Below are 25,077 nucleotides of genomic sequence, written 5' to 3'. Positions count from 1 at the left end.
TTCCTTGTTATTAAGGAATCATTAATTCCTTATTAATTATGAATCCCTTAGTATTAGAATTCTTGTTGACATGATTTGGAAGGTCTTGACAAGTTCTCTACTAAATTGTTTTACTTCATTGTCCCCTAAAGTGGATGTATGTACATATATATTTTTTTATATTCATCATAAACACTAAAATCTAAATAATTAAAACTCCCACAAAATGATGTTTTTGTTTTTGTGTCCTTAGGGGACACAATTACCTACCATTTAGACTGTGTAGGTTGTTTTTGCAATTAGAATAGAATATGAGATCTTTTAAAAGTAGGACCCTTTTTTTTTTTTTAATCTTTCTTTGTATCCCCAGTGCTTAGCACAATGTCTGGCACATAGTAGGTGTTTAATAAATACTGATGAGCAATGTAACTAGCTTTACCAATTCTCTTATTCTTCTCTTAAAGGAAAACTTTTCTGTGTAGCTATAACATTCTTATGACTTTTGAAAGCTTCTTAAGTTTTAGTTCCTTCAGCAACAAAGGAAGTCTGTTGGTCACTGGATAAAAGTATGGTAAGAGAATTAGCAGTTAAATTATATATTCAAGGGTAAGTTCAGTGATAAGAGGTTTAATAATGCAACCTTTACTAAATGGTTAACAATTATCAGCTTTGACAGTGTTCTCAATCCAGGGAAATAGGACCATTCCCAAAGATGGCAGAAACTTCCTGACCCATATACTCCCACGAATCCAGTATTTGTGTAATCTGTGGCTATGGAGATAAAGTAGACCAAAAAGAACAGTATAACCTATATTAGGTGAAAGAGGTTTTTGTTCTGTTGGTTTTTTCCCCCCATAACTGAAGACTGATGGAATTATTTAGAGAAAGAAGTAAAACAAAAGAACACTTTTCCAAAAGCTTGTCCAAATTGTTTGCTTTTTCTATCCTAGATTTTTATTGGTCATGTCTCCATGAAAAAAAACACAAACCATGTCTCTTTGAGAGTATTTGTGAAAACAAGTGGATCAAAATGCACAGAATAAAAAGGTGGAAAGGGTTGCAAGTTGTTCTACTAGGTGGAATTCCCTCCATAATGTGATCTTAGATCCATCAAAATCAATTTTTTATGCATGGACAGTGCTAAGGGACCTGCATCCGAACTTTGCATGTCTTGTTTCCATGGGTCCTCAGGAAATGTACTGAGGGATGTACCATTGTCTTCACACCCCATTGGCCATGACATCTTTGTAAAAACACCAGGTACATGATGAGATGCCCAGTACGTGACAAGCTATTTGGGTGGAGGTGGGGAGATGGGAATGGAGTTAAAGTTAACGTCTAAGACAATTGAGAGTTGACCAGTCTGACAGATGTGTGGTCAAAATACCCAGGCAGCTATATCATTCCTGGAGCCACCAGAGGATAAGAATGATACTTAAATTTACGAGAGCTGTTCTAGCATTAAAATGCCTCATGTGCAGGGTTCATTACCCACTTGGGGCCCAAAGTGAATATGTTGTGCTTCAGGGCTGAATGATTTCATTCTGTGATAACAACCTTGGATAAAATTTATAACTTTCAATTTCCTCAAATTCTTGTCAGTAAGCATTTTACTACCTCAAGTCCCAAATCATGTGATGCTAGAATGGAGAATCATCCCTCAGGTCCTTCCCAGACCTAAACTTCTCTGATGCTATAACGTTGATGTAGTGTGGATTATCACCTTTTTGAGTCTCAGGAGTGCTAGATATAAAACTCTATAGCTGTAGAAAGAAGGATTCCCATCTGTCCTTTTTACTAAGCAATAGCCTTAAACAGTAATACATAGACTATGTAATACAATTTTGCTCCAATGTTGTGTGTGCTCAGTATTTGTTATTATTATTAATATTATTATTATTATTATTTACAAAATCCTCATGTCTAGAGCACACATCTTATTTAAAGAGTTGATGATGTTTTTAGGGGTGTAGAAATGCTTTCTAGCAGATATTAAAGAAGGGCAAGAGACTAACTAGAACATAGGTTTTAGATTGCCTAAATGGGAAGAAAAGATGTCTTTTATATCAGCATGTATGATGAACCTTTTTTGCCAATTTTTTTCATTAATGAGTATTTCTTTCCTCTGTCTCCCAGAACTCAGCTGAAAAAAAATTAAAAAAGAAAAAATACTTGTTAAAAATATGCAATAATCAAACAAAACCTTGTCATGCAAAATAAATCCTTACATTGGCCATGTCCAAAAATCTATGTCTTGTTCTGCATTTTAAGTCCATCACCTCTGTCCTCCAGAGTCATGGTTGGCCATTGTGTCGGTCAGAGTTCTAAATGTTCAGTGTTGTTTGCTCTTATGATATTATAGTATAAATTGTTTTCCTGGTTCTGCTCACTTCACTCTGAATCAGTTCATACAAGTCTTCTCAGGTTTTCTGAAGTTGTCTTCTTTATCATTTTTATAGCACAATAGTATTCCATTACATAGATATATTACAATTGGTTTAGCTATTTCCTAATTAATGAGTACCCCATTAGTTTCCAGGTTTTTGAAATTATAAAAAGTTACCATCAATATTCTTATTTATACTCTCTATGTAGTTAATAGGCCTACTAGTGCTATCACCAGGTCCAAAGGTATGCACAGTTTAGTGACATTTGGGGTATAGTCTGTGGTGACATTTTCAAAGAAATGACTCTTATTCAGAAAGCAAGGGACCCACGTCTGACTTGGCAAATTGAAATGTCTTTTTTTTTTTCAATTTAAGATACTCTCTTAATTTTTTTTAAATTTGAAGATATTTTTCCCAATTATATGTAATATAATTTCCAACCTATGGTTTTCCAAAATTATAAGATCCAAACCACTTCCCTCCTTCCCTTTCCTCCCCCCACTCAGAGATGGTAAAAAATTTTATCTTGGCTATACATATTATTGTCATGCAAAACCCACTTCCATATTGGTCATTGTTGTAGAAGCACACTCATACCAAACCAAAACCCAAAATAAAACCATAAATACACTGATATGAAAGATAGTATGCTTTGATCTACTTCCCCAACTCCAGCAGCTCCTTCTCTGGGGATGGATAGCAAGGAATACATCTTCTAAACTTAATCAGAAGAAAAAAAAAGTATACTTAAACCATAATTAATGTGAGCCCCAAATGCACACAGTCTAAAAGTTGATTCAAAGCTGAAAGAGATTTTTGTAGGTAATCTAACTGAATCCCCTCATTTTTCAAGAGGAAGAAATTCAGCCCCAGAGATGTTATGTGACTTACTGATAGTCCTGTCATTTGAGCCACAGTTCTCTGGCTTCGAATCCTGCACATTTTGAACTGAACCACACTGCCTCCCTAATACTTCAGTGACACATGATTTCATCAGTGTAGGAGCTCTTTCCACCAATACAGACCACAAGTTTCTTTAGTTATTATGGCTGGCAAGAGTCATCACCAAGTGACAACCTCTTGATAATGAGCCTATTTCCAATTATTTAAGCTGGGTCCTGGATGACCAGGGCAGCTAGGTGGCACAGTGGATAGAGCACGAGACCTGAAGTCAGAAAAACCTGAATTCAAATCCAGCTCAGACACTTTCTATGTGTGACCCTGGGCAAGTCACTTAACCCTCTACAAATGAAATGAAGTATGAATAGCTTCCACAAATTTTAAAACACTACACAAATATAAGTTTCTGCTGTTGTTGATGATAATGATTATTATTTTGTGAGACCAGGAGAGAATCGAAAGATGCTATGAGCTCCCTCTTTCTGCTAATGTAGCATAAATCATGTGTGCTTTTTTGGCAGGCATTTCAATCAAACCATTGGCTCACTGTGTTTGTTTCAGCCAAAATTGCCAAGCCTTTTTGATTTGAGTTACACATTAGATCAGATTAGATTAGTTAGATTTTTTGTTAACCCAAATCCAAAGCTTTGTATTTATCCCTATTCACTCTCATCTTTTAAGATTGATCCCACCTAACTTTCCATAGCTTCTTGTCCCAATTTCAGCCTCCACCTTTTAGCAATCCCTTCCAATTTTGCATTTGCAATAAATTTAATATAAATGGCCCCTGTGACCTCGTTCAATGAATAAGAAAATCAAAAAAGACTGAGAATAGAGCTCTGAAATATACCTCTGGAGGTTTCCCTCCTGTTTAGCCTATTAGTCTTCAATATTTGGGAAAGTACATTCAACCAGTTCCAACTCCTTTTTTTTTTTTAAACATTTAGCCCAGATTTCTTCATCTTATCCACAAAGCAATCATGTGAGATTTTTTCAAATGCTTTTCTTAAATCGAAACATATTGTATAGACAGAATTTCTCTGATTTAATGTGCTTGGAGAATCAAGAGGTTTTATTTGTTCTTTTAGCTCCAAGTACCTTTGAGATCACTGAGCAGAACTGGCTATACAACTAGCATGTAAAGAATATCTGTTAATATCCCCTCACTTGATTTCAGAAATGAAGAAACTGAAGTCCAGAGTTGTGTCTAGCACTAGATTTATAAAGAAAAGGTGTTCTGACTCTTGGCTCTAATGTTTACTATGTCATCGAGCTTCAATTTGTTCATTTGTAAAATGAGTGCTATCATCCCTTTTGGGCAGGTAGATGACTGCTGGGCCCAAAGTCAGGAATAAATCTTCCTGAGTTCAAATCTGGCCTCAGACACTAACTGTGTGACCCGGAACAAATTTAACCCCATTTACCTCACTTTTCTCTTCAGTAAAATGAGCTGGAAAAAGAAATAGCGAACCACTCCAGTAACTTTGCCAAAAAAAAAAACAAATGAGATCATAACGAGGTGGACACAATTGAAATGACTGAACAACAAATATTATTATAAGGACAGCACAGTGCCAGAAAAAAATACATGGAATGACACAAAGTGAGGGAAGTTTCTTGACCATACTTTGATGTGTCTCCATTGTACAGCCCACTCCTTTTAATCACCTCCCCAACTTCTCCTTCCCTTATATTACTCCCCTTCCCTCCACAAAACCCCCTTTCTAAAGGATAAGATAGGATTCTATATCCCCATGAATCTGACTGTTCTTCCCTCCCCATTGGAATCTTGAGACGATTCCAATGAGAATAAGGTTTAAGTATTATCTGTCACCACCCTCATCCTCCCCTCCATTGCAATACTATCCCCCTATAAGCCTCTTTATATGATATAATTTACCCCATTTTACTTATCTCTCCCCATTTCTCTTAGAACAATACAATTCCACTCCTAAACCAATTCTCTCTCATCCTATGTATTCATAAAATCAGGACCAAACAAAGTTTTTGTGTGTGTGTCTGTGTGTCTGTGTGTGCACACGGGCACACGCACACCTGAGAGCATATTTTTAATGGGTAGAGGGAAAGATATGGACAGGAAAGAAACAGATTATTATTCATTGAAAATTTTTAAAGAATTTAAATAAAGTCTAGGGTAGACATTAGAAAAAAATGTTTTTAATTAAAACAGTGCCAGAACCCTTTCTGGGCTAATGCAATTTATTTTGTTTCTTTTCATCCTTAAGGTGCCATTCTCCAACTGCAGCAGAGATTGTCTGGCAGGAACCAGGAAAGGGATCATTGAGGGGGAGCCCACCTGTTGCTTTGAATGTGTGGAATGCCCTGATGGCGAGTACAGTGATGAAACAGGTAAGAGAAGAGAATGTTGTCCTAGAGGCTGAAAGCTCTCTGGGGCTTGCCTTGGGGACCAGCATGGTTTAATGATGCCCATTCCCAGGGTGGAATTGTTTTGGTTTTTATTTCATCCACTAAGAACTCTTGAGCTATATAAGTACCCTCCATCTATCCATCTCAGCAATTTACAACCTTAGGGCAGTGATGGGCAAACTTTTTAAAGAGGGGGCCAAAGGAAAGGAAATGCTCATCTATCAGTGTGTTTCTAAGGCAACTCTTTCGAAGTTTCATTGTATTGTATCCTACTCAGTGTATTCATCAGGTTAGGAATAATGTCGCACGCAGGGCCAGATAGAACATTTCAGGGGACCACATCTGGCCCTCGGGCAGTATTTTGCCCATCACTGCCTTAGAGAATTGTCTGGGATCTCTAAAAAGTTGTGACTTGCCCATAGTCAAACAACTAGCATGTATCAGAACCAGAACTTGAACTCAAGTCTTCTTGACTCCAAGACCAACCTGATTTGTTTTCCACAAACTTTAAGGTGCTACATAAATGTTAGCTGTAATTATTATGAAGTTATGAAGTAAAGTACTGGCATAGTGGATAAAGCACTGGACTTGGAGTCCAGAGGACATGAGTTCACATGTGGCCTCAGATACTTACTAGCTATGTGACCCTGGGCAAGTCACTTAACCCTGTTTGCCTCAGTTTCCTCATCTGTAAAATGAGCTGGAGAAGGAAATTGCCAAGAAAACTCCAAATAGGGTGAGGAAGAGTCAGACTCAACTAACCCAACTGACAAAAATTATTATAAGAGCAGCACAATACCAGAAAAAAAAAACCCATAGAATGATACAAATTGAAGTGTTCTACTATACTATGCTAATTTTTTGGTAGAACAGTATTCTGACCCATTGATTCACCAAATACATAGTAGTGACTACTGTGTATACGAATGAATGAATGAATAAAAAGGCATTCATTAAGTACTTAATATATGCAGAACTGCATTAAGTTCTGAGGATGGAAATACACAAAAGTAAGACAGTCCCTGTTTTCAGAGAGCTTCCATTCCAATAGGAGAAGACACCATGAACAGACAAGTGAAAGCCAAGGTGGGTGTTATGGTCAGGGAAGTCAGCCAGAGTCATAAAACGATTGATCAGCATGTGTTTTCCAAGGTAGGGTGGGTTTGTTTATTGTTCTCAAAGTTGGAGAAGGAAAGCAGGGAGAAACATGTTCAGCAACATGCTATTAAAGGGCATAAAGATTTGTGAGATAATCCCTCCACTTAAAAGGTCCCTAGTTTCAGGGGGAAAAAAAAAAACTCCGTCTAGTCTCTTGAAAATTCTAGTTAGATTTGCTATAGATTTGACTGGCCTGAATTCCCGTGTACAGCCCTCTGAAATCTGCCTCTTTGGCTCTCAGATTGGCAGAGTCTAGCATATGGGCAGGGATGTTCTCTTCGTGGCATTATCGTATCACGCATCCATAGCTTTGGAAGTGGTAGGGATCTTGGAGGTCATTCAATCCAAGCCTCACATTCTAAACAAACGAAGATGCTAAGGGCTGAGGAGTAGGGGTTAAGTACCTTGCCAAAGGGTCTAACACAGCTAGGAAGTGTGGTGCAGGAATTGAAACTAGGTATTCCTGCTTCCAGGCCCAGAGCTCCCTAAGGAAATCAGCTGTCTTGAGCTACCTCACTTTCCACCACCCATGGCTTGTGGCTCTATGACCTGAGCTGACATTTCTGAATCCAGCCCTCCCCTCTTTGCTCCATATTTCCTTTCACCTAGACTAACAAGATTTCTAGTTTTAAACCAGTGTTCCCATGTAGTCCCACCCCTATTTCCCCATCTTTGGCTAGACTAAGCCAACAGCCCAGCCCAAGGAGGAATACAAAGTAGAGATCATATTCTTATCCCTACCTAGAAATCCAGTGGCTTTCATACCTCAAAGTGATGAATCACTTAGCTCTCATGGATGCTCATCTCTAGGGGCAAATCCTAATGACCACATCTGATTATGATAATTAGTGGGATGAAAACTGCATGGATAGATAGTATTAGCAGCATATTATCCTTCCTCTAGGAATTGGGTAGAGAGGTTTCACCCCACACCAACCTGTGTGATTCAATTCAACTTTCATTTTAATTCATCATTTATTAAGTACTTACTATGAACTCTGGCAGGTTCTACCAAGATGAAAAGGCTTTGAGTATGGGCCAGGTGACCAACTATCACTCAAAGACCAACCAATCTAAGAGTGGAGAAGTTCATCATCAGAAGGTTGTCCACAAGGTGATTTTTTTGTTGGGGTGGGTCCACAGAAACCCATGAAACCGTGTACCAAGGTTCATAAGAGTAGCATTTTGCATTAGTGATGTCATCAATCTTTAGAAATTTTGAAGTATTATTGAACATGGTTTGACAAAGATTCCATAGATCAGATGAAAATTTTATTAAATCCATTCCCAAATGAAGACTTGGTTTCAAATCCTGACTCAGAACATTGACTAGCTATGTGACCTTGGACAAATTACTCAGCCTCTCTGGACCTCTATTTCATCATCTGTAGAATGAGAAACATTCAAATAAAGTCAAAAGACTGAACAAAATTGAACAAAATGTAAGATATTTCATAGTTTAGAAAAACTAGTCTGTAAGGCAGATCAAGGAGAAAAAATTGAGGGATGTGCCATGATCAAAAATAGAGCCTAGATATCCTATTTCAAGAAATCTTAAAAGAAAACAGATCTCTTAAAAGCAGAGGATAAATAGGAAAATATAGAGACTAGTTAATCACTGCCTAGAAAAAAACAGCTCAAAATAAAACTTCTAGGGACATCATAGCCAAAGACCAGAGATTCTAAGTCAAAGAAAAATACTACAAGCAACATGAAAGAATTGAAGTACCAAGAAGCAATAATTAAAATAAAGCACACATGATTTAGTAGTCACCAAAATAAGTGAATGGATAACTTGGAATGAAGTATTCCAGGAGGCAAAAAATACAGGCTTATGGCCAAGAATAATCTACCCTGAAAAACTGAGTATAAAGCTACCAGTGGGAAATGAACCTTTAATAAAATAAAGGACTTCCAAGTATTTCTCATGAAAAGTCAAGAGCTGCATACAAACTTTGAAGTTCAAATATAGGAGTTAAAAGAAACAATTAACAGGTAAACATAAACAAACAAAAGGAACTAAACAAAGAAAATGCTTACATTCCAATTTTGAGAGATGATATATATGCACTACCTCTGAAACTTATCCTCAATGGTGGTAATAGGAATCTAATTAGAGACAGAAGACCAGGAGCTCGGATGTTACATCCTGATGATCTTAAGAGAATGGGAGAAAAAAGGCAAGAGAAGTATAGCAGGAGTGAGGAGGGGAGGAAAGTTAGGGGAAAATAGCTCATATAATCAGGGTGTGTAAATAGATATCTCTACAAATAAGAAGGAGGGGTAGCAACTGACACTTCAACTTCACTGTTACCTAAACTGGTCAAAGGAGGGAAAAATACACACATGCCCACACATAGGTAAGTACAGAAATACATTTCAATCAACAGGGAATAAGGGAAGGAAAAAATAGAGGAAGGATTGTTTAATGATTAGTCCTGATCAAAACAAACTGACTAAAAGTCTACAAAGATATTTATAGCCTTTTTTTTTGAAGTGACAAAGAATGGGGCTCAGAGGGGATGTCCATAAATTAGGAAATGTCTGAATAAGTTATGGTAAGAAATGTAATAGAATACTATTGTGCTATAAGAAAGAATGGAGATGGTTTTAGAGAAACCTTGGAAGACCTGTACAAACCGTTGCATTTTGAAGTGACAAGAACTAAGAGAACAATTTAGACAGAGACAACAATACAGTAAAGACCAACAACTGAAAGAAACAGGGACTCTGATCAGCACGATGATCAAGCATAATTTCAGGAAATTCATGATGAAATACATACATCCTCACATAGAGATAAAGAATTCAAAGTACAGATAGGACATATATGTTTTTTGGACATAGCCAAAATGAAAAATATGTTTTGCTTGTAATAAGGGTTTTGTTTTTCTTTTGTTCTCAGTTGGGGGTAGGGAAAGGAGTTAGCCTGTAAGAGAGAAGACAGATTTTTGCTGATTGAAAAAAAATATATAATTTTTTTAAAACACAGAAATAAATGTTTCCAGTGCATTACAAAGCAAATAAGTTACAGGAGTTGAAAGAAACATTACAAAAACCAAAACATAAGTATCTAGGGGCAGCTAGATGGCTCAATGGACAGAGAGTCAGGCCTGGAGCCAAGAGTCCCTGAGTTCAAACACTTCATAGCTGTGTGACCCTGGGCAAGTCACTTAACCCCCATTGCCTAACCCTTACCACTCTTCTGCCTTGGAACTGATACTTAATATTGATTCTAAGACAGAAGAAAAGGGTTATGAAAAAAAGAAAGAGTACCCACTCTGATTTGGATAAGTACTTTCTGAAAGAATGATACTGGAGCAATGGATCACAAGGGTAGGGAGATATAGTTCAGCATTTCCTTCATCACTTCAGTTCTGTCTTTTCCCCTCATACTAACATGCACTTCAATCTTTGGCAATAAGTGAAAATGAAACGTCATACATTTTCTAGGCTTGTCTGCTTTTCTCGTCCATGTTCTCCTTTGATCAAAGGCAGATGTGTATCCATCCCTGCCCCTGACCATCTTCCCCTCAAAGTTCTAAGTCCATAGATATCTACCCCTCCTCCATTCTCCACCAGAAGAAAACTCTGCCCTCAAACACTTGTGGGAAATACAATCCAAGAAGAAAGTAGACAACTCCAGGGGGTAGCTTGGTACAGTTGAAAGTGCAAGAACAACTCCAGTTGTTCCTGGAGTCAGAGGGCTTCAGTTCAGATCCTACTCCTGCTTCTCACTGGAAATGGGACCATCAGAAAGTCCTTTATCTTTCCTTGGAATCAGTTTTCTCATCTGTAAAATGAGGAAATTGAACTAGATTACTCCCGAGGTCTCTTTCATTCTTTAAATCTATGCCATGTGACTTAGTAGATTAGGGAGATAGCATTGGAGTCAGGAGGACCTGAGACTATATCCTGCTTCAGACACTTTCACTAGTTGTGTGACAAGTCAGTTCACTTCTGTTAACTACTCTTCCTCATCTGTAAAATGAGGGAGTTGGTCTTAAAGGCTTTTACCGTCTTTTCTAATTCTCAATCTGTGGTTTTATAATTGATTGATTAATTTCTGTTTTTTCAGTTTCCTCACCTGTAAAATAAAGGGGAGGACACGAAATGAATGTCCTTTAAAGTTCTTTCCAGCTCTACCTCTATTATCCAGTTCTCTAGAAGCCAGTGTTTCCTATAGATTACAGTACAGATCAATAACACATTCTTGCCAGGAGCTCACTATCTAGAATTTCTTCACATTGGAATGTTCCATCCAAAGTAAATAAGTGCCAAGATTTCCCTTAAAAAACTCAGGTGTTGGGGGCATCTGGGTAGCTCAGTGGATTGAGAGCCAGGCCTAGAGACAGGAGATCCTATGTTCGAATCTGGCCTCAGACACTTCCCAGTTGTGTGATCCTAGGCAAGTCACTTGATCCCCATTGCCTACCCTTACCACTCTTCTGCCTTGGAGCCAATACACAGTATTGATTCCAAGACGGAAGGTAAGGGTTATAAAAAACAAAACAAAACAAAACTCAGGTGTTACTTCCAAATCCATAATGTTCCAAGGGCATCCCCAGTTCAGTAAAGTTGTGTATTCTGTGCTGCAAATTAATTATGTCTAATGATGTCTTACAGATGCAAGTGCTTGTGACAAGTGCCCCGATGACTCCTGGTCCAATGAAAATCATACTTCTTGCATTGCAAAGCAGATTGAATTTCTTTCTTGGACAGAGCCATTTGGAATTGCCCTCACCCTTTTTGCAGTTCTGGGAATCTTTCTAACATCTTTTGTCCTGGGAGTCTTCATCAAGTTCCGAAATACACCCATTGTCAAGGCAACCAACAGGGAACTCTCCTACCTCCTTCTCTTTTCCTTGCTTTGCTGTTTCTCCAGCTCTTTGTTCTTCATTGGTGAGCCCCAGGACTGGACATGCTGCCTGCGCCAGCCAGCCTTTGGGATCAGCTTTGTGCTATGCATCTCCTGCATCTTGGTGAAAACCAATCGGATCCTCTTGGTGTTTGAGGCCAAGATTCCCACCAGCCTCCACCGCAAGTGGTGGGGCCTCAACCTCCAGTTTCTCCTCGTTTTCCTCTGCACATTCATGCAGATTGTCATATGTGTCATTTGGCTCTACAATGCTCCCCCTTCCAGCTACCGGAACTATGAGCTGGAAGACGAAATCATCTTTATCACCTGCCATGAAGGTTCCCTTATGGCCCTGGGCTTCTTGATTGGCTACACCTGCCTTCTGGCTGCCATCTGCTTCTTCTTTGCATTCAAGTCCAGGAAGCTGCCCGAGAACTTCAACGAAGCCAAGTTCATCACCTTCAGCATGCTCATCTTCTTCATCGTCTGGATCTCCTTCATCCCGGCTTACGCCAGCACCTACGGCAAGTTCGTCTCGGCCGTGGAGGTGATAGCCATCCTGGCTGCCAGCTTCGGCTTGCTGGCCTGCATCTTCTTCAATAAAGTCTACATCATCCTCTTCAAGCCCTCTCGGAATACCATCGAGGAAGTGCGCTGTAGCACGGCAGCCCACGCTTTCAAGGTGGCAGCCCGCGCCACCTTGCGCCGAAGCAACGTGTCCAGGAAGCGTTCCAACAGCCTTGGGGGCTCCACAGGGTCGACCCCATCCTCTTCCATGAGTAGCAAGAGCAACTCCGAGGACCCCTTCCCGCAGCCCGAGAGAGAGAAAGAGCAGCAGCAGCAACAACAACCCTTGACCCCACAGGCGCAGCGGCCGCAGCAGCAACAGCAGCAACAGCACCGCTGTAAGCAGAAAGTGATCTTTGGCAGCGGGACCGTCACCTTTTCTCTGAGCTTTGATGAACCCCAGAAGACCGCCACGACCCACAAGGTAGCCAAGCAGCAGAACTCCCTAGAGGCGCAGAATAGTGGCGACAGCCTGGCACGGCGCCAAGCCTTACTTCCTCTTCAGAGCAGCGAAGGAGGAGCCGCGGGACTGGGCAGCGGCGGGGACTTAGGTTCAAATGAGTCTGTGGTCGGCGATAGCCAGTCGGAGACCCAGATCCCAGAAGAAATGTCGCCGGCCCTTGTGGTATCCAACTCCAGGGGTTTTATCATCAGCGGAGGCGGCAGTGCAGTCACAGAAAAGAAACTCCATTCCTAAAGGGAGAGGCAGAGGCTGATCCAGAAAGGATTCCAAGGGACAGCCTCACTCAAATATAATGTCTAAACTGTGGGAGGAAACTATAGTGCTTTATTGTCCATAAATTTCTCTTTCACTCTGGAGATGGAAGGAAAGCCAAGTAGAGAGAAGACTAATGTTTTTATAATCTCCAACTTAGACTGAATCATTGAAGTTGCCAGGATTGGCAGCTTAAAAAGAGAAGTAAATAAAAGTCATGCTCTTTGGGGGGCTTAGTCAGAACACTGATATTGCTTTTTCATGATGCTTGGTGTATGGTAGGGCTGGAATTCCCTAACATTTAGAGCTGCCCAGAAGTGGAACGATGGGGCTGCTTTGGACAGTGCTGGGATTGCTATCGCTTGAGGTCTTCAAGTGGAGGTGGGATTTCTGACTGACCACTTGGCAGGGGTATTAAGCAGGAGATTCTTTTTCTGACACAGGTTGGCCCCAGCGGCCCCCAAGGTCTCTTCCAGTTCTGGGATTCTGTGATATATACTCCTGCTTCTTTTGACAACGGCATTCTGTTCTTCTACTCTAAGCCCCGAAGTGCCAATAGGGGATAACCAACAAACCGTTGAATTTTCTCCTGCTTCTCCTCTGTGGTATATGTGCATATATTGGTGTGTGTCTGTGGAGGGGCGTATTAGATGACATATGTTAACTATCCTGGGAGGAAACTGACAGCCTTAGATGTCAGCAAGAACCAGACTACGAACTCACAGGATTTTAGGTGTGACATGACCCAAGGAAAATGACTGAAAGGCAGAAGGCCAATGGATAGCCTGGCCATGTAAAGTATTTTCGATGTTTGAAATAAAATGAATATGAATGCTTCTTATTTATAAAATCATAAGACATGGGATTTCCTCCTTCCTGCTGCTAATTTGGAAAGTCTTAAATGCTGGCCAGCAGCCCTTTGTACTACAGTCTATTCTTATGTCCAGGATGGGTTACTGACACTATGATTGGTTTTTTAGAAGGAGAAACATCTCCAGATGTAAATTCAATGAGTGTGTATTTGTAATTAAGCTTGCTTCGTGTAGCCTTTACCTTCAAGAGTTGTTTCTGTTTTCATATCCTGTGGGGACTAGGAGAGACCATAAAATGAATGTTTTCACAATCGTACTTACAGGACATAATATAGTTCTGCCCCAACCTCTCCTTCATTTTCAGTAATAAATGCTAGCATACACTTTTGAGGATGGAAGGGATAGGCCTGAAAAGCAGGCTAGGAAAGTTGGAAACACACTGGATTCATAGACACATGCACCATACAGTCAGAGATCTAGAGCTAGAAGGGATATAAGAGCCCCTCTGGTCCAACTCCTTCATTTTACAGATGGGGAAACTGAGGTTTAGTGAGGCTTTAGTTTGCCCAGGGCCAGACAGGTTAGAAATGGCTATGACAGGATCTTCACATTGGTCCCAGTGACTTCAAGTTCAATGCTCCATTGCCCCACAGTTGTTTGACATTGGGCAAATTATTTAATCAGCTCAAATTCCATCTTCTGTAAGAGATCTTGCCTAGTATCCCAACTTTTAATGTCTTCCCATTTCAGATTGCTTTCATCTAATTTCTCTATCTTTTTTATGTACCTAGATATTCATGTATTGTCTCACATATGATGATGTATATACTCTTTGAGAGCAGAACTTGGGTTTTTTGTTTTTGTTTTTACCTTTTTAAAAAATCTCCAACACTTACCACAGAGCCTAGCATGTAGTGGGTATTTTAAAAATGTTTGTTGACTGATTTGCCCTTTTCTAACTTTCCAGTCCTCTTACATGTTAATCTGTCCCATATACTCTGCAATTCTGTGGCAATGACCTATTTTTCCCCTCCAATAAAGCACTCCATCTCCTGACTGAGTATTTGAATGCCTGGGATGCTCTCCTTCCTCACCTTCACTTCTTGACTTCTCTGCTTCCTTCAAGTCTCACCTGAAATCCTACCTTCTTCAAGAAGCCTTTCTCAAACCACTTCAGTACTAGTGCCTTGACTCTACTAATTTTCTCCTATTTAACCTGTCTACATCTTGTTTGTACATAGTTGTTAGCATGTTGTCTTTTCCATTAGACTGTTAGTTCTGTGAGAGCAGGGACTCTTTTTTGGTCTTTCTTTGCAACCTTAGCCCTTAGTATAGAACCTGGCAAATAGTAGGTGTTTAATAAATAAATGTCAGTTTACTAACGTCTCAATTTCCTCACATTTAAAAGTCATATAATAATTGCATTCTCTTCTTCACAGAACTATTGGGAGGAACCAGTGCTAAGCAAATGTCAAGTACTTTATAAATATCGATTATTATTATCAAGAAATTCCTTCCACATCTTTCCCAAAGTTTATACCTGGACCAAGAAGGAAGGAATTTCCAGCTCTATACCTTTAGCTTAATTTAAACAAGTCATTTCTCTTATAGGAAACTCTTTTTTCTTCATTTGTAATTTGAAGAACTGAACTAGCTGACTCTTAGGGTCCCTTCCAGCCCTAAATCCCATGTTTCCAAAGTACATGTATAACCCTGTCATTTCCCTACTTAGCAAACTCCAGTAGCTCCCTTTTACCTCCAGGATCAAATGACTTCTAGAGCCCTTTATAACCTGACTCTTCTTTCTTTTTCCAGTCTTCTTACACTTTACTCCCATCCAAGTACTTCATGATCCATCAAAATGGGCTTTTTTGAAATAATACTTTATTTTCCTCCAATTACTTGTAAAAACAATTTTTAAAATTCATTAAAAAATTTGAGTTCCAAATTCCCTCCCTCCTTCCCACTCTCTAAGACAGTAAGCAAAATGATATAGATTTTACATGTGCAAGCATGTAAAACATTTTTCCATAGTAGTTATTTTGAAGAAGGAGGGAGGAAGAGGAGGGAGAAGAGGAGGAAGAAGTGGAGGAAGATAAGAAGGAGGCAGAGGAGGAGAAAGAGGAAGAAGAGGAGGAGGAGGAGGAGGAAAGAAAAAAGAAAGGGGAGAGAGAGAGAGAGAGAGAGAGAGAGAGACAGAGAGAGAGAGAGAGAGAGACAGAGAGAGACAGAGAGAGAGAGAGAGAGACTGACTGACTTAGTATGCTTTGGTCTGCACTAAAACTCCATCTGATGGCAGGTGGCATTTTTCTTGCCATTCCTCAAATACAACATTCTGTCTCTCGTCTCCTTCCCTTTTAATTTGATGTCACTTCTGCCAGATTCCTCCCTCTCCTCACCTCTATCTCCTGGATTCTCTTCCTTGAAGACAGCTCAAATCCCAACTTCTGCAAAAAGCCTTTTCCAGGGGGCTATGACCCTTAGCCCCTTCTCTCTGAGATTTCTTCCCATTTACCCTGTGCATATCTTGTATGTTTATAGATGTTTGCATGTTGTCTCCCCCATTAGAATGTGAGCCCCTTGAGAGCAGAGACTATTTTGACCTTTCTTTGTATCTTTAGTGATAGTGCCTGGCACATAGTGAGTGCTTAATAAATGTGTGTTGAATAATTGATTGGTCCCAGAACAGTGGCCTAAAATCTGCCAGCTGAACAGTGTTTTGGAAATTAAAGAAAAAAAGAAACACAAAAAACTCTTTTAAGGCCTTTGGATGACCTTCCTATTAGTGTTTTACTATTATACCTGCTCCTCCCCAACACACACACACACACACACACACACACACACACACACACACACACACACACACATTTGAAGGAGAAGCAAGCTGAGTATTTACTGTCTGGCAGATATTGCACTTTTTTCAAAAACACTTTCCAATCTTTTATCTTATTTTATTTTCTCAACATTTCATTTAGGTACATTGAGGTACAGAAAGGCTATCCGAATCCAAGCCTGGGAAATGTCAAAAGATGGAAAATCCTCATATTTTAATATGAGAATATTAGTTGATTGTGCAATGACAAGGGAAACTAAATGAAGGGGAGAGGAGTGTTGAGGGAGTAAAAGGTGAGAGTGAAAGAGGTAACCCTTTCTAGGGAAGGATTGACCTAATATGTTTGGTAAGTATGATTGGGAAATGTGGACAATTTTAAGGGTGTTTGAGAGGGCAGGCTTGAATGTTACTGGAGAAATCTGCTGAGGACTAGCAGGAAATGTCAAATCAAGAGTCAGGCTTCAGGGAGGTTCACTCTGGAGAGGTCAAGATCACATCTTACCCACACACAATATAGAATCTCAATTCAATAGAAATAGCCTAGTTTATATTTACTTTTCTAGCTGCCAAATCAATATATATTACATATTATAATATATATTTTTACTTTTCCAGCTATGAAATATATATAATATAAAATTCTATCTATCTCTCTATCTACCTATCTATCTATCTATCTGACTAAGCTGGTCACCCCAACAGGAAACAGCACAAATTAGAGAAGAGATAAAAAAAAAGGAAGTTTGACAAAAGAGGGTGAAGGGGTTGAGGTATGTAAAACATGATGAAGAATTTCTTCTGCCAGAACAAGGAGGAAAGCACTCATATTGTTAGTACTTCTAGGAACCAAGCACCTAAAATACAAGACATCCTAAAATTCTTAGTGCACTCTTAAACTATTAAAGTTTAAACTTAATTTATGCCAGTATAATATAGAGTGTGCCAAAAGTCTTAATGTATTTTAAATTTAAAATGGCACTGAGATTTTTGGGATACTCAGTATTGTTCAAACATTTGATTCTTTCAATATGTCCATTTATTTGTCTGTAGGTGGTAGGATGGTTAGTTGCAGATTCTCAAAAATTGAAAGTCACAAATTAAAAGAGTCATAGAATGGAAAGGGCATTAGAAGATCATCTTTTCCAGTCCATTTATTTTTCCATCTGTCATGGAATAATAGATATGGAGCTAAAAGGGACCTTAGAAACCCTCAAGTCCAAAGCTCTCCACTTAACAAATGAGTAAACTGAGGCCCTGAAAAATCAAGTGACTTGCCCAGGATCACACAGCTACTTCAAGAATCTATGACTTTTTAAGTATTTGTATTCTCTCCATGTATACAGATCATAATAATATCATACTTTAATAGATGGCCTTTGTGAGTTACAGTGAATTAATAAAAATTAACTAGTGAAATTAATTTGTTAAATTTAGAACATATTACCACAAGGAAGATTGATAATTCTAATATGTGACAAATTATAATACTTAAAATTCATTGATTACTTTTCATATTAATAAAAATAATTATAGAAATGTTACACCCCTAATAGCTAGTATCTTTCAGGTTATAAACCTTTTAAAAACTTAACAAGGTTGCTTCTTTTATAAGACATTTTGCTATTAGGTGTGTGCTTGAGATCTTTTCAAGTTTGGTAGAACTTGTCAGGGCCTGCCCTCCACTGACATAACCTTCTTGAATCACCTCCATGCCATAGAGGGGAACTTAAGTGGGAGTTTCTGTTAAATGGGTGATATCAACATTTTCCTACTCTCCCAAAGGGAACCAGTACAGGCCAAAGAGGTGTGGAACAAAAGCTATGAAATCTAGTTGGTGCTAAGGAATATACGTTTTTGGAACCAAGGACTAGAAGCAATATGATAAAGAAAAAAGGATGTTGGATTTAGTCAGAGGACACTGGGTTTGAATTCCAGGCTGCTAGCTATGTGGCCTTGGGGAAAAAAGATGAATAGGTAACATTCATATGGTACTTAAAAATTTGCAAAGTCTTTTACAAACACTATCTCACTTTATCTTCACAACAACTCTATGAAGCAGGCACTATTATTATCCCCATTTTATAGATATGAAAACTAAGGCATAGAAGTTTAGTGACTTGCCCAAGGTCACATAGCAAAAAGAGTCTGAGGCTGAGTTTGAACTCAGGACTACCTGATTCTAATCCAAGGCTCTCCACTATGCTACCTAGCTATTAAGTCATTTAAAACTCTTTGGAACTCAGTTTCTTCGTCTGCAAAATGAGCTGGTTGGACTAGGTGGTCTTTAAGGTCTCCTGGTCCTAAGTCTATGCTTCCATGAGCCATAGAATTATCTAGTTCCACATCACACAGATGAAGAAATTCAGGTCCTGAGAATTAAGTGACTTACCCAAGATCACATTTATCATGCAGCAAAGATAAGCTTCTCACCTAGGTCCTCTAACTGCAAATCCAGTGTTCTTTCATTTATCCAAAGGTAGAATAGATCACCTTTAAGAGTAGGATATTCATTACCCCAAATCACTCTATGCCCTTGGAACAGTGGGATGCCACTGACAAAGTTTAGTTAACCATTTCCTATGGCCTCTGAAAATCATTAATGGTTATAATTATCCCTGAGGACACTGCTAAGGTGCTTGAACTAAGGTAAGGAAGCACAAGACATTGCATAGTGTTTGAAAGCCTGGCCTTGATGGGCCATCTCAATGTGGCATGAAAGCAGCTATCCCCCTATGAGATGATAGGAACAGTGAGCACAACAGAGCTTTCTACAACTCAAGATCAAGTTGAGAGAGTGGGGTCATCAAGAGAAGGCATTGCCATTTAGACAATAGGCTACTTGGAGTTAATGAATCCCCTCCTTTTCACATCACTCCTCAGATGGAATGGAATGCCCTTTTTTCTGGTCTTCCCTGGCCCTGAAGAGTCAGAATTTGGAGATCCACTGTCTCTTACTGTCTTTCTCTCTTTCACCTGTTCCGAGTCCCATACTCCCCAAAATAACAGCGAGTACAAAGTGAGGAAGTGTTTGGTCTCTTGGGAAATGGACTTTACCATGGTAATATCCACCTGATGCCAAAAAGATGGGAGAGTCTCACCAAGTATCACAGACTTCCATAATTGAAAAGTAGAATTTGTCTAATCGTCTAAGAAGGGTTCCATCTTTTGGGAAATGAATGCCAAAAAATGGGAGAGTCTCACCAAGAATCATAGACTTCCATGATTGAAAAGTAGAATTCCTCTAATCTAGGTGTTGTGAACCTTTTCTGGGTCATGAACTCTTTTGACAGTCCACTGATGCCTATGGACCCCTTCTCAGTATAATGTTTTTAAATGTATAAAACAAAACACGCAGGATTACCAATGAAAACAATTCTATTGAAATATAATTTACTAAAAAAGAAGTTCATGGACCCCAGGCTAAGAAGCACCTATCTAATCCAACTTCCTAACTAATGTAGTCATTCCCTCTATAACATCCATGATAGGTGATCATCCACCTAGCCTCTGCATCTAGCTACAAGGAGTCATTTCGTGAATCATCCTATTCCATTATCGGAATGACTTTTAGAAAAGAATTCTCTACCCAGTAATTAAATATAATCCTGTAGACTGATAACATTATATAAAAGGATGTCCCCAAAGTCTTATTATCATTTTAACTTTTCATGGTTTAAAGACTGTTAATAGCTTAAAAAGGCACTAAGACTTTTGAGATATCCTGGAGGTTCCCAAAGCTTATCTAAAGTTCACAATGAAGTTTAGTTGTTGTTGTTGTTGTTTTAATTTAATTTAATTAATTAATTTAGAATATTTTTCCATGGTTACAAAATTCATGTTCTTTCTCTCTCCTTCTTCCATCCCGCTCCTGCTCCTGTAGCTAAGAAGTAATTCCACTAGGAAGTTTTTTGTTTTGTTTGTTTGTTTTTATGAATCTCAAGGTCCTGGACTCACTTTCTTAAATACTAGGTCATTGTTCTTGCCTAATTGCAAACTCTCCACAGCTGGCCATCCTAGTGCCCAGCAGGTTCCTATCAGACCTTGCAAAGGTGAAATGCACAGCTTCTTAATCCAGGTCAGGGCCCCAGGAGCTCTCATGGAAGTGCGACACCTAATCAGCTCTAGATGTAAGAAAACTGGTCTCTTTATTGAGCTGAAATCTGCCTCTCTAGAATCCCTTTTATTAGTCCCAATTCTGCCCTCTGGAGCTAAGCAGGTTAAATCTGATGCCCTCTCCACATGACTGCCCTTCAGCTATGAGAAGACAGTGGCCAAGTATGTTCTGGATAAGAGGAAAAGGTCTAGAAAGCCATAGTTGATAAAATAGTGGCATTTATATACAACTTTTTTTCCAGGTATGCCCATATGCAGGGGCACAACACAGCTGTCATCTTTGTAAAGAATACTACAGGGAGCAGCTGGGTGGCTCAGTGGATTGAGAGCCAGGGGTAGGAACAGGAGGTCCTGGATTCAAATTTGACCTCAGATACTTCCTGGCTATGTGACCCTGGACAAGTCATTTAACCCTGATTGCCTAGCCCAGTAGTTCCCAAACTTTTTTGGCTCATTGCCCCCTTTCCAGAAAAAAATATTACTTAGCCCCCTGGAAATTAATTTTTTTAAATTTTAATAGCAATTAATAGGAAAGATAAATGCACCTGCGGTCATCACCACCCCCCTGGATCGCTGCAGCACTTACCAAGGGGCAGCAGCACCCACTTTGGGAATCACTGGCTTAGAACCAATAGGGTTTAAAAAAAAAAGAATACTGCAGGTACCTTGATTCAGGGTTAGTAACAATAAACTCTCCTAATCCATTTATGGCTGTAAATTAGTGACATTTTATTTAAAATTAAGTGTTACAGTATCATTGGCATTCTTGATGCTATTGGGGTTTATGACTTGAACCACACATGATAAGGAAGTTTAAATGAAAGAAACTTGGGCTGTTCTTAGGTTTGTCTTTAAAACAAACAAACAAAAAATCTTTACTTTCTGTGGACTCTAAGACAAAAGGGCAAGGACTAGGCAAGCAGGGTTAAGTGACCTGCCCAGGGTCACACTGCTAGAAAGTGTTTGAAGTCACATTTGAACCCAGGTCCTCCCAACTCCAGGCTCAGTGCTCTCTCCATAAGCTAGGCAGAAATTTCAGAGCAAGAATCATATGCTCTGGTCTGTTCCATAATACATACAGATTATTACCATGCAAAATTAAATTTAGTGAGCATGATTTAAGTAAAAGCTTGCCTCATTTTCAAACTATTAGCTTTATTCTGCTCTTAAATTTAGCTTCTCCCCATAAAAACTTCTCAGGATAATAAAATTTTCTAAGATGCTCATAGTTCTCAGACTTGTTTCCCATGGTTCTGAATAGGACAATAGCTCACAGTTATGGGGTACTTTAAAGTTTACTAAATATTTTCTTCACAACTATCCAGTCCAATCAAGCACAAGTATAACTACGCCTGTTTTACAGAGGAGAAAACTGAGGCACAAAGAATTTAAATAATGTACTCCAAGTCACATAATTCATCAGAACTGGGACACAAACCTTAGCATCTATCCTCAGTACAGTGACACCTTCTATATGTCACTGCTTCCCTCTTCACTGAATAAGTCACTTTAGTGACTAGAGTGCCTCTCTCACAAAGAGCCTCGTCTCTCAACATCTCCCTCTTTGCAGATCCCAAAGAACCCAATCCGAATGACCTACGAATCAGAACTGAGCATAAACCTTGGAAAACCTGTTCATTTATTTTTCCTCCGACAACTGGCTGACTGAATTGGCCTGAGAATTTGAATCAAATTTAATAGAAATGTTCAGGCATGACTTAAACTCTCAGGCCAATGTGAATGTCAAGCATGGAACGACAGCAATCCACTGACCCCCACTTGGACCAGCACTAAATTAGATGCTAATTACTTAAGAAAGGTAGCAGCCCCAGCCGGCTCTGAATTCTGTATAAACAGCCGGCCAGGGGAACATTCACATGGATGTGGATGCTCCATCCCAACGGCCACGTAACACCTCGGTGGCTCTGGGAAGAAGTTGAAAGCAAGTCAGCAAACATTTGTCAAGCGCTGCATTTACTATGGGCCAGGTACTGTGCTAAAGGCTATCTGTAATCCCAGTAATGTCAAACAGATGTAGAGATGAAAGTTGGGACTTCCAGCAGCAAATATGAACTTTGTTCTACTGAACCAATCTTTTTCACCTTAGTTATGCTCGGATGACTAGCAGTAAAAAGGAATAGCTGATGGGGAGCTATGAGAAGTCATACAAGTGAAAAATCAAGGCAGTTGAGGCAAAAGACTCAAGTCCCAATTCTTACGAGGTGCCTTATTGTAGACAAAATGGCAGAAGTTGGATTTGTGTAATGGCATGCTGTTTGGTGGTATAACTGATACCACACATGGTACCAGAAAGCAATTTCTGCTCTCAAGGGCACCTATCACCAGGGCCATGAACGTACTGGTGGCAGCTGATGGCACAGTGAGTAAGGTTTCCTGGAGTCAGGAAGACCTGAGTTCAAATCTGAACTCAGACACTTACTGGGATTCTGATCCTGGGTGAGTCCTTCAACTTCTGTTTGCCTGAACTATAAAATGAGGATAAGAACTGCACCCTCCCTAGCAGGATTGTTTTGAGGATCAAAGGAGAGATATTTATAAAAAGCACTTCTCGGGGGCAGCTGGGTAGCTCAGTGGAGTGAGAGTCAGGCCTAGAGACAGGAGGTCCTAGGTTCAAATCCGGCCTCAGCCACTTCCCAGCTGTGTGACCCTGGGCAAGTCACTTGACCCCCATTGCCCACCCTTACCAATCTTCCACCTATGAGACAATACACCGAAGTACAAGGGTTTAAAAAAAAATAATAAAGACATTGACTTGGACTACCATCATTTAAAAAAAAAAAAAAAAAGCACTTCTCACAAGTTCCTGGCACAGAGAAGGTACTACATAAATGCTTATTCTCCTCTTCTTCCACACTGCATGATAACTTTGAACACAAGTAAAGAGTTAGCTGTTGAGAGGGCAGAAGAGAGCCGGGTCTAGAGATGGGAAGCCCTGTTCAAATCTGACCTCAGGCACTTTGTGTGACCCTGTAACCACCATTGTCTACCCCTTACCACTTTTCTGCCTTATTTTTTATTTTATTTTATTTTATTTTATTTATTTGCCTTATTTATTTATTTTTTTAAAATATTCTTACCTTCTTAGAATCAGATTGATTCTAAGAAGGTAAGAATATTTTAAAAAAAATAAAAGAGCTCTTGAGCTAGTATGAAAGAGTCTACTGACCCAAAATCATAGTAAATGTCACAAGGGTGTGAAACAAGTTCTGTGGGTTGAATGAAAAGTATCACCAAGTCAAACCACATCTTTAGAGTATATGAGTAAAAGCAAATATTGAAATTTGTTTGCATTGAATTTTTAATCTCTGGGAAACTAGTAAGAATTTAAGCCATATCTTAGTCATGACTGAGTTTCACCAAGTGTGAAAAGTCTAACTAAGGTCAATTTTGTAGTTTTGGTGTGTGATTTAAATGAAACTCACAGATAATTTAACATTTAACAAAAAGAGGGTATAGTGCCATGTCTGATCGGAAGCGTGTGGTATCTTCCATGGCAGTGGGCAACCACCAAGTCTAAGAGGCATTGATTTCTCCTGGAGTGGCCTTTTATATCCTTAAGGTTCCCAAGAAGACCCATCAATAGCCAAAGTCTTAATCCCCTGGAAACAATCAAGTTTCAGGGACAGTTATCGTGCTTTTTTATGAGAGTGGGGGACTAGCCTATCCTATAGGGAGGGGTCTCTATGAAATAGTCTATTAAATATTAAATATGCCCTGGCATACCCAACCAAGAACCAGAATCCTTTCATGGCTGCTGCTATGTTGTGGGAAAAGTATTTCTTTGCATATAGATTCCATGTCAAAATCCATTTTGACCAAGACTTTGAGAATAAACTACTCAATCATCCCTACTTGCTCCTCCTCCCATCTGTGCTATTTAGAAAGAACCAGAGGGATTAGGTCCTTACAGTCCCCTTTATCATTCCTTTCTGACTTTGTCCGAGGCAGACCAATTCCCACAAAGAAAGGTATAGAGAAACAGATAGATTGTTCTGTTGTCACTGAACTGGTAACCAGGGAATATACCATCAGAATTTCTAATTAGATCTATAGTTTAGGTTTCAAAAGGCATGCTCCCAGACTCTTAAGGAAATCTGTATTTTTGCCAAGAAAGAAATAGGGAGTCTAGATATACACATTGACTTCAGTCTTAACAAAGCTGTATGGGACAAAAGAATAAGAATCAATTCATATGATATCCTTGTATTTTCTCCACAAAAGCAATAAGGATATAAAGATTCTCCAAACAAGTTGTATTGGTTACACTGGTGAGAGAGAGAGAGAGAGAGAGAGAGAGAGAGAGAGAGAGAGAGAGAGAGAGAGAGAGAGAGAGAGAGAGAGAG

General features: G+C 39.4%; 1 protein-coding gene across 2 annotated transcripts in view; it reads left to right on the top strand.

The window, feature by feature from the left end:
- CASR (calcium sensing receptor) overlaps positions 1 to 13,769 on the top strand; it is a 76,073-nt gene extending 62,304 nt beyond the window's left edge. Inside the window, exons 5-6 of one of the 2 annotated variants that reach the window (XM_044666743.1) lie at positions 5,513 to 5,636; positions 11,439 to 13,769. In XM_044666743.1, coding sequence (XP_044522678.1) covers positions 5,513 to 5,636; positions 11,439 to 12,934 — 1,620 coding nt within the window. In that variant the 3' untranslated portion in view covers positions 12,935 to 13,769. Of the gene's footprint in view, positions 1 to 5,502; positions 5,637 to 11,438 lie in introns of both variants that reach the window. The other variant, XM_044666742.1, reaches the window with a different exon arrangement.
- Positions 13,770 to 25,077: the final 11,308 nt, after the last annotated feature.

Source organism: Gracilinanus agilis, chromosome 3, assembly GCF_016433145.1.
Source record: "Gracilinanus agilis isolate LMUSP501 chromosome 3, AgileGrace, whole genome shotgun sequence".
Lineage (NCBI taxonomy): Eukaryota > Metazoa > Chordata > Mammalia > Didelphimorphia > Didelphidae > Gracilinanus > Gracilinanus agilis.
Note: the sequence above shows the minus strand (reverse complement) of the source record. Positions and strands in the feature narration are given on the sequence as shown.